This window comes from Chanodichthys erythropterus, chromosome 23, assembly GCF_024489055.1.
Source record: "Chanodichthys erythropterus isolate Z2021 chromosome 23, ASM2448905v1, whole genome shotgun sequence".
In the NCBI taxonomy this organism is placed as follows: Eukaryota; Metazoa; Chordata; class Actinopteri; order Cypriniformes; family Xenocyprididae; genus Chanodichthys; species Chanodichthys erythropterus.
In genome coordinates, this window is record NC_090243.1 from 17,452,729 (window position 1) to 17,462,038 (window position 9,310).

General features: G+C 40.5%; 1 protein-coding gene across 1 annotated transcript; it reads right to left on the reverse strand.

The window, feature by feature from the left end:
• LOC137014312 (protein FAM171A2) lies at positions 1-6,932 on the reverse strand. Its single transcript, XM_067378579.1, has 8 exons — positions 6,794-6,932; positions 5,915-6,142; positions 4,803-4,895; positions 3,538-3,690; positions 3,230-3,409; positions 2,939-3,052; positions 2,701-2,827; positions 1-1,567 (listed from the first exon to the last, which is right to left on the reverse strand). Exons 1-8 carry the CDS (start codon positions 6,888-6,890, stop codon positions 1-3), a joined length of 2,559 nt encoding a protein of 852 aa, XP_067234680.1. The 5' UTR covers positions 6,891-6,932.
• Between the last annotated feature and the right edge of the window lie 2,378 nt (positions 6,933-9,310).

Genomic DNA, 9,310 nt, shown 5'->3' on the forward strand with positions numbered 1-9,310 from the left:
CTACTTCTTGGCATGAAACACCATAAGGGGGCGCTCTTCAATACGCTGCCAGGGACTTTTCTTGTTCTCATCCTTGTCATCGAGGTCGTTGTCATCTTCCGGGCTGGTGACAGAGTCACGTTGCGTTTCGCTGTTGCTACTACGTGAGCTGTTACCCCTGCTACGACCCCTTCTCGGCATTGAAGACCCCCTTGGTTCCTCGGGACCGTCATCCAAAAGAGGGGTCAATGGGTTTTCCAGTGGCGAACTGGCCCCCATGCGGCTCACTCCTCCACTCAGGTCGAGAGGATCACGGTAGGTAGGTTTGGAGTAGTGCTTCCCACCACTTGTACCGCTGGAGCTGCTTCCCCCATGGCCCTTGCGACCGCTTCCGTGGTGTTCCTCTTTGGTCTTGCGACCGGATGCGGATTTGCGCTCATGTTGGGTTTCATGGAGACTTGTATCTACATTTCGGTCTTTACTGCTCCCGGCAGGGGCGCTCAACGTGCTTTGGGCGCTGTGGTTGCCGCTGTGCGTTCCACTGTGGCCATGATCAGCACCTACATCTATGTAGGAGTGGCGTACGTGAGCGTTGGCACGTCCGTCAAGTGATATGAACCAGGCACGAGGGTGCTGCTTCACCCCCAGTTCCAGAAGCTTCTTCTCTGTGAGTGCTTGAAGCTCCCCATTCATCTGCGAAATGGTGGAGTCATTGAACAAAACAGGGATGTGTACCGGTGCCGGTGTTCCACCGGGGGGCCAAACACTCTCATCTGAGCCTGCTGGAGATGCACCTTCTTGGGCTTCTGAATGGCCTGAACCAGGGGTCTGGCCTTGGTGGTTTTGGCCTTGAATCCCGCTGCTGGCACCCTGTGAACTCTGTCCATCTCTGTCTGCCTGGTTCGCTCCATCCTTTCCCTGATCTGTGGCACCAAACTCTGACGAGAGCCTCATGTAGTGGGCTGGGATCACAAGAGTTGGTACCATACTACGGTACATATTCTCCTTCATCTGATCCAATGAGCTGCAGAATATAATCTGACCTGGTTGCGTATTGAGTGACGTTGGACGAGCGAGGTGATCGGGCCCTTGCAAAACCTGCGAGTACTCCGGAGGCTTGTCAACAATTGGTGGAGAAGGCGGATCAGACGTGTAGCCACGGTTATCATTGACGACATGCCTCCGGCGATAGTCGCGATCCTTCTCGTCAGGGCTGTAGTTGCGTCCGTAGTCCTCATGTAGAAGATTGCTGTCCAGATTACTTGTATCTGTGGCTCGATGCACCTTCATTGGGAAGCTCTCTGCATTTCTTTGGGCACCTTTGGATTGCTTGGTCTTTGAGGAATGCCTAAGCTTGTGGGCAGGAATGTGTCTGGTAAACTCCTCCCGAGCACTCTTGAAGGCATGGGATGGGGATCCCTCGGATTTGTTGGCGTCCAAGTTGCCGTTGGTGGCAGCGGATTCGGCATGGCCACCACAGATGAGGTTCAAGTGGGACATGGAGGTGCCTTGGTCCCGCTTGGATCCGTTCAAAGCAGAAGGAGCTTGAACCTGTTTCTGCTGCCGTCGGGGCTTCAGACACCTTCGTCTGGAAAACAAATGTTGACATTTAGAAATAGCACTCTCAGTTAGTCAGAAACGTTCATTTATTGTAATCTTATAATATATGTCTTACTCAGTGGGAAAACAAAATATTTTTTTTATAGTACGTCGTTTCTCACGTTTCACAACACTTTCAAAGTGAAATGTCCTGTAAGTGATGCTAAAGCATGTTCAGTTTTATCCGAATCCGATAAACATGATTCTGGTAATGTTTTACATTGGTTGTTGTACATATCGCAGAAGCTGAACTGAAATGTGTGGCGAGTGTTGCCAGTGCCAATCCTCCCTATATGTAAAATTCGCAATTTGAGTAGGGCCCCCGAACCACCAGGGGGCCCCCTTGCTCTCAAAGATGATTTAATGACTAGGCATGCGATAGTTTCTATTTCTTTTTTGGATTTTGGCTTCCAAAAATTATGAAAACACGATGGTGCAATCCGTTCCTGTCCTTTAAAGCAGTGCTCTGCTACATAACATCCACATCAGTCAAATCATGCAATGTGACTGTTGTAATATAGTCTCCTGCCGGATATGTGCGATACTAAAAAAAGAGTTGAAAGTGTATTGAGCTGAAAGAGATACTGTTCCCCAGGTGGCTTTCTGTGTGCCTGATTCGAAATGGAGTGAAACATGGACAAGAATAAGCTACTTTGGGCATTGAGTCTGCACTTATACAGATTTCCACTGAAGAAAAATGAAGCCACAATATGCCAGTAATGGCCATTGCGGATTACATCTACTGTCAATCATGATGTTACACCCTGTTTTTATAGCATCAAAAAACTAACTAATAACAAACACTTTCACATACATGTGTGATAAGAACTACATAAAATGACGGAAACCATCTTTGGAAAAAAATGTGAAATATTTAATTGAATTTTTTAGTTTGGCTTGTGTCCCATTTGATTACATGGAAAGGGTGGGGATTATGACCTTTACAGCAGCCAGCCACCAGGGGGCGATTGAAATGCTTTGGCTTCACTTTTCAGGACTTGTGCGGCACACTTTGTATGAATAGTTACGGTTTTGAAAAAATGTAGATGTTTAGATGACATGTTTTTCCAATGAAACTATGTTGCTTATAATTACACAAGATTCAGACAAACTAGTACACACCTGCAGTAGTAGAGTAGGACACAGAGTAAGACTAATACCAGCAGAGCCAGAGATCCCAGGATGGACAGCAGGAAGAAGGTGTGGTAGGCTGTGATGTCCCTCAGGCCTGGGTGAGACAACCCTGAGCCTAGTGTTTAAATACAAAGCATGCTTAGTATTTGTGTGCATGTTTTTGAGTCAAGATACGGATGTGTGTTTTTCCGGCATGCATCAATGCGGTTACATTTGAGTATGTTACCTGCTGAAGAACGGAAGGCTGCGATCCAGTAGCCAAGCTGGGAGGCAGTGAAGTCCCACGTTAGCTGTGATCCCTCTCGAGTGATAAATCCTGTTCCGTTTCGTACCCATAGTCCTATGATACAAACACATAGCATTATTTACAAAATGACGAGTTAGGATTGACTTTCTTGGCACTTTGATAGTCACAGATGGGAAAATAAGTTACCATTTTTATTGTGTAAAGCGACACAAGCTACTTTTGCTGAATAAAAGCATGTCTTTAAGGTGTCTAAAGCATGATAGTACTTACCTGTCTTGGTGTCGTACATCCATACCGGTATGCTGGTGGCAGATCGTATGCGAGTATCAGAAGGCAGAGGTACGGAGATGTGAACGGGTTCGGTGACCTCAACCGCTCGACCCTCGCGGTCAAACAGTTGTGCGCTGACCGCTGCTATGGTTGTCAGGTCCGTCCAGCCATTCTCTCCTCCTTAACACAGTAACACCATCATAAATATACTATTTTTGTCTATAGATCTCTTTCATACTGCAAGACTTCCACAAATATCTCACAATCTTATATAGACTTATATAGAAAGACTGTAGTGTTTTTCGGACCTGTGTTGTTTGGTTCCAGGGCGAGTGGGTAAGGGAATGAGTTGATTTCATTCTGCTCTCTGGCTGTTGTTAATACTGCGGTCAGTTCTGTGTAGGAGGAGTTAAACTGTAAGCTCCGCCTTGGAACTTGCAGCCATGGTTGGCTCCGCCCACCTGAAGGTTAAAACAGTAATAGAAATTGAGGGTATGTTTACACAAATGATCCCCGTTCACATGAATCTACAAAAATGATTAAAACGCTGTATTCTGCTGTCAGGCCAGTAGTTGGCGATGTCACTTTGCAAAGAAAAACTATGTGCCTATATAGACTGAACAAATAATATGCATTTTTGTAGTTTACAACAAATTGAAAAAAAATTTCCATTTTTAGTTGAAAATGGTGTCATGTAAACAGCCCCAAAGTGCAATGTCTGGAAAGAAACATAACTATACTAATTTTATTAGAGAGATTATTATGGCACATAATTAAAAAGTCTGGGCCTAAATGTGTTTCTTGAAAAATCAATGTTATTTGTGGTGGATTGTTTTTTTGTTGTTGTTTTTTTTACATTATTTGGAGACTTTGAAGTCACAGAAGTGTTCAATGGCCAAAAATGAAATGGACCAGATTAGAATGTTTACACCATCTTCTTTCAAAAATGTTCCTTTTGTGATGTTTAGTATGGATACACAACATTTTTATGCAAAAACGTTTGTGTAAACCAACATTATTCTATGATTATAATTGAATTCTTTAGTTTGAAACAAAGGAGTGTATTTAGGAATAGAAATGTCTTAAGTCAGTTTCTAATATGCATGTATGACAACTAAAGGCACTTCTGCGTCGAATAAAAGTGTCTGCAAAATCACTAAATGTAATGAATGCTTCATAGCTGGGTTGCCACTTAGGCAATTCACTTCCTTTGTTCTAATATTTTGTGAAATGTAAGCCTCTCTGAGGCACTTCATTGATAACCTTACAATGGATGTCTTTACTCCACAATAAATGCCCTATCATTACAGTAGAATTAGAGCAATTAGATACTAGATTCAGATGCCAAAAGATTCCGTAATGGAAATAGAATATTTCTGCTGTTGCTATGGTGACAGCTGCAGGAAACTGAAGTGTCAGGTTGACATAAGATGAAAGCTTCAAGGAGAAGAAAATAATATATGTACACATGCCATGCATGTGCCAACTTCATGTCACCTATTGGTAAACCCACAATCCTCAATAATAATCTTATATTTTCTGATAAGAAGTTGCTTTAAAGATGTTTTCTTACTTGGGGAGCCATGAAAGACCTGGATGACATCATCATATAGGATCAGTGTGCCCGGTTTCTGGGCCATCAGGTAAAGACTGACAGAGGCATATACTAACAGAGAGACAGAGAGAGAGATTTGAATAAAATGGGCACAGATGTCTGTTATGCCACACTGAACATCATGATAATGTACACCAATATAAATTTCACTTACAGTATATGAGAATTGCCAGATGTCAATGACAGTTGTGCACAGAAGTCTCAGACCACATTTAAGTTAATTTAAACATGGAAATAAAAGGTTTAGGATTATTTACAGATTATTACAGATTCTGTATAAGATCAGGGCTTGACATTAACTTTTTTGCTCACCAGCTACTGTGGTTTTTCAAAGTTACTAGCCACTCAGTATTTTCACTGGCCACAATTTTGACATCAATACCATGGGGAAAAACTGCCTTATAGATATTTTTAATATTATCTCATAATTTGGCAGCAGGTATATTAGGCTGCTGTCACTTTAAGACCTGATGCACGGATCCAATATACTGTTACACATGCGTTTTCTTTCTCAACTGTTTATGTTCACTTAAAATATAACTGACTGTGTTTACGTGAATACTCACCAATACTGGCATTTTGACATTATTATGTGTATTTGACTGTTTAAATGCAATAAACAGCCAAAAACAACTCAATTTAGTACTCAGAGGCGGCTTTGTTTGCGCGCACTTTGAGTATGAGCACAAAATATGCGGGAATGAGTAAAATTATGCGCAATCCCACGTAACACCAACAATATTCATCCAGAGCAAATGAAATGTGTGAGTGAAGGGAGGCGGGTTTGTGTGTCAACTCGCTATCGAAGAGATGAGAGAGTGAGAAAAGTGCAGCTGGTATTGTCTATCTATTTGCGGAAAATGAGTATTGGAAGTGTTTCAGATATTACAGTATCAATATGTATCAACATTTTTGACAGCACTTCATTGCACTTTGTTTATTTTTTCAGATGCCTTTTTAAAGACTACAACTGAAAAATGTATATATTATATATAAAATTCAGAGTGACTGCATTGTCAAGCCCTGTGTATAACGTACAATTTATTCAGTTTACATTAGTGTTTACTCACAGGGTAAACGGCTGGCGTGCCATGGCACTGAGCTGGTGAGGTAATCTCTCTGAGATGCTGTAATGATTACCCATGTTCCTGTGCGGTACAGGAAGCTGACTACCTGCACGCCATCACTGCCTGCTTTGCTTTGTGCCAACACACTCTGGTTCCCATGAACAGTAATAGCAGCATTGGGCAGGGGTGAAAGATCACCGCCGTCAAACACCTGGACCCTCACCTGCACCTCTGAGAGGGATAAAACAAGTTCAGATGACCAGATGCATTGCAATAGCACTTCCAGACATGTTTACGTTCAGAAATAAACCTCAAATATAATAAATGGTCCTTTTAACCTAGTATATGGTGCACTGAAAGACCCAATGCATAAAGAAACCTCTTAGATTTGAACACAGACAGCTGCATGATTCTCATAAAAAGAATGAGGCAGCTTTCATACAGCATTCACAGCTCTGGAACAATAGCATGCAATCATATAGACAGCTAAAGTAATAAATAAGCACACTTATAATGCGCTTGTAATGAGCTGCCAGTGGGCCTCAGTAAATCATAGATTTGCATAATTGACAGGCACACCAAAAGCTGTTCAGAAAGCTTCAATATGTGCTGCAATAGCTTGGGAATTTCAAACAGTGAAAGGCCAATATTTCAATAATATACACTTATTGTTTCCGGTATATAAAGCCACGCGATGAATTTACAGTAAAATTCGCCAAAATCTGCATTTCAGAATATGCAATTAGCAATCCGAGGCTGATGAATACAGATAATATCTGTTTTTGCATTAGTATTTAGCTCGTTTGCTCGATGTTTTAGAAATAAAATAGCCCACCACTCCCTCATCCAGACCCGCTATGCGCCCCTTTATTCTCTACTCACCGAGAGCTTCCCTTTCAGGGATAGATTTGCCAGCTGTCCCTTTAAAACTGGACAAAAAGAGAAAGAAGAGAAAACGAGAGACCAAAAAGGATGGCATCTTCAAAGCTACATCGCTGTTTCCACCTAGTCAGCCATTTGTGTGTGTTTTTTCAGACATGGTTGCCAGCATCCTTCTGTGTGATGCGGGATGCTGCGCTGCTGCTGCCTCTCATTGTCAGTGGAAGAGGAAAAACAGCGGCCTCGTGTGGTCAAACTGAGCGTTACTTTAAAAAAAAATAAATCTATTCTGTTTGTTTTAGGAATCTGTTCTGCTTACATAAAGGAGTAACCGGAATAGGTTGTCACACAGAGAAGTTGGACTACCAGTAACTATAAGGGTTTGAGTTAAAAGTCCAAATACACAAAATGCATGTTTTCTCTTGGAGTGTTTTGGTTTCAAACACCTAAAACTCTCTTAAAGGGGCAGTTCACCCAAAAAGCTCTGTCATCATATACTATTGTTTCAAATCTGTATGATTTCTTCTTCTTCTGCTGAATACAAAAGAAGATATTCAGAAGAATATGGGTAATCAAACAGCTGGAAATAATGTATGGGAAAAAATACAATGGAAGTCAATGGGATCCATCAGCTGTTTGGTTACCAACATTCTCCAAAGTGTTTTCTTTTGTGTTCAGCAGAAAAAAAGAAATGCATACAGGTTTGGAACAACTTTAGGGTGAGTAACTGATGACAGAATTTTGATTTGTTGAGTGAACTATCCCTTTAAATTAGAATATTTTCATGTGAATTCTGTCATCCTGTCTAAAATGCCAATATCATCAATAAAGTGAATATGTGAACACCATAAACCCACACTGACATACATTCAGATAATTATGGATGTTAAAATCAACAATATAATGCAGGTATTTTTTAACTGAGAGGTTCTCAGGACCATAAATGTCTGGTTGGGGCAAGTTGTCTTTTTGTTGGCAATGCTTGCTTTACAACCATTCAACTATTTCATAATTGTTTTATTGATGGACATTTTGTTTTGTTTAATGGCAGGTTTCATTGTGACAACATGCCCCACTATTCAACATTAGGAATTTGAGCTACAGTAACTAAAAGGTTTTGAGTCAAGTTTTTGTTAAATCTATCTATCTATCTATCTATCTATCTATCTATCTATCTATCTATCTATCTATCTATCTATCTATCTATCTATCTATCTATCTATCTATCTATCTATCTATCTATCTATCTATCTATCTATCTATCTATCTATCTACCATTTAACACTATCTGTGATATCTGATATTACACTAGTATTTTAAAATGGATGCAAAGTTCTTTAATGCAGTTTATCAGAATAAACTAAACGATAGTGAAGCGGCTCATCAGAACAACTTTGTGTTTGAATTGTGTTATTGTGCTAAAGGGAAACACTCCACACTTTGAACAGCTCTTCATGGAAGTCTGCAAACACTGCAGAAGTAAATACCAAGAGGGCGCTATTTAGATAATGTATTCTGATGCAACTTCAGTGAGAGTAAATAAAATGAACTTAAAGGCGCAGTAAGCGATTTCAGAGAAATGCTGTTGATACTTGAAACCAGCAAAACAAACACGCCCCTATCCAAAAGGATCACACCCCTATCTTTAAAGCTCCGCCCCCACATTCACAAACATGCCATGCAACACATGGCACCTCCTCCCTCACGAATGAACACGCCCCTTACTGCTGATTGGCTCCAAGTGTGTTTTGGTGCTCAGCATTTCTCAGAAATTGCTTACTGCACCTTTAACATGAGGTCCAGATTTATATAACAGTTCACATTGTGAGCATGTTGACTTCAGTAATCAATAATTGTGGGAAAGGTGAAAGACACTAATTTAAACAGTGGGGTAAATCCTGCTCCATGCTCACCCACAGGTAATTCCTGCTGTGAAATAGGTCAGTTGAACAGCTTATGTAAGGCAAGGGAAGGGGGGTCGAGGGGCTGGGTGGTCTTTTCCCGCTTTGATGGAAAAAGTCTGTGGTGTCTGTACGCAGCACACGAGACACAAGTAGCGAACTTCATCCATTTTGTTCTCTTCCATTCTCACACATTACATCAGAACAAAACAATTCAACAGTTTAGACTTCCTCTTTTAAAATAGTAGTCTCAACAAAAATCACTCATGGACACAACAAAATGAGTCATGGAAAATCCTTAAGAAGGATTAACTTTAACTTTAAGCTATAGCACTTTGTAATGTATGTATGTGTATTGATAATTTGACACTTTTTTATGTATTTTTTGTATTTTTATTTATACAGTGACTTAAATACACATCTTCTATAATGAACACTGATTTTAATGTCTGTAAAAGTACTTTTAAAAGTTATTTTTTTGTATGTAGTATTTGTTGCATAAATGTTTTAACTTGAAAATGCAAAAACGTTTCGTAAAACAAGGAGTTTTGCACGCGCATAGATTTAAGCTGCAAGGAAAGCAATTAAAATGTTAAAAATGACTAATAATTTAACATTA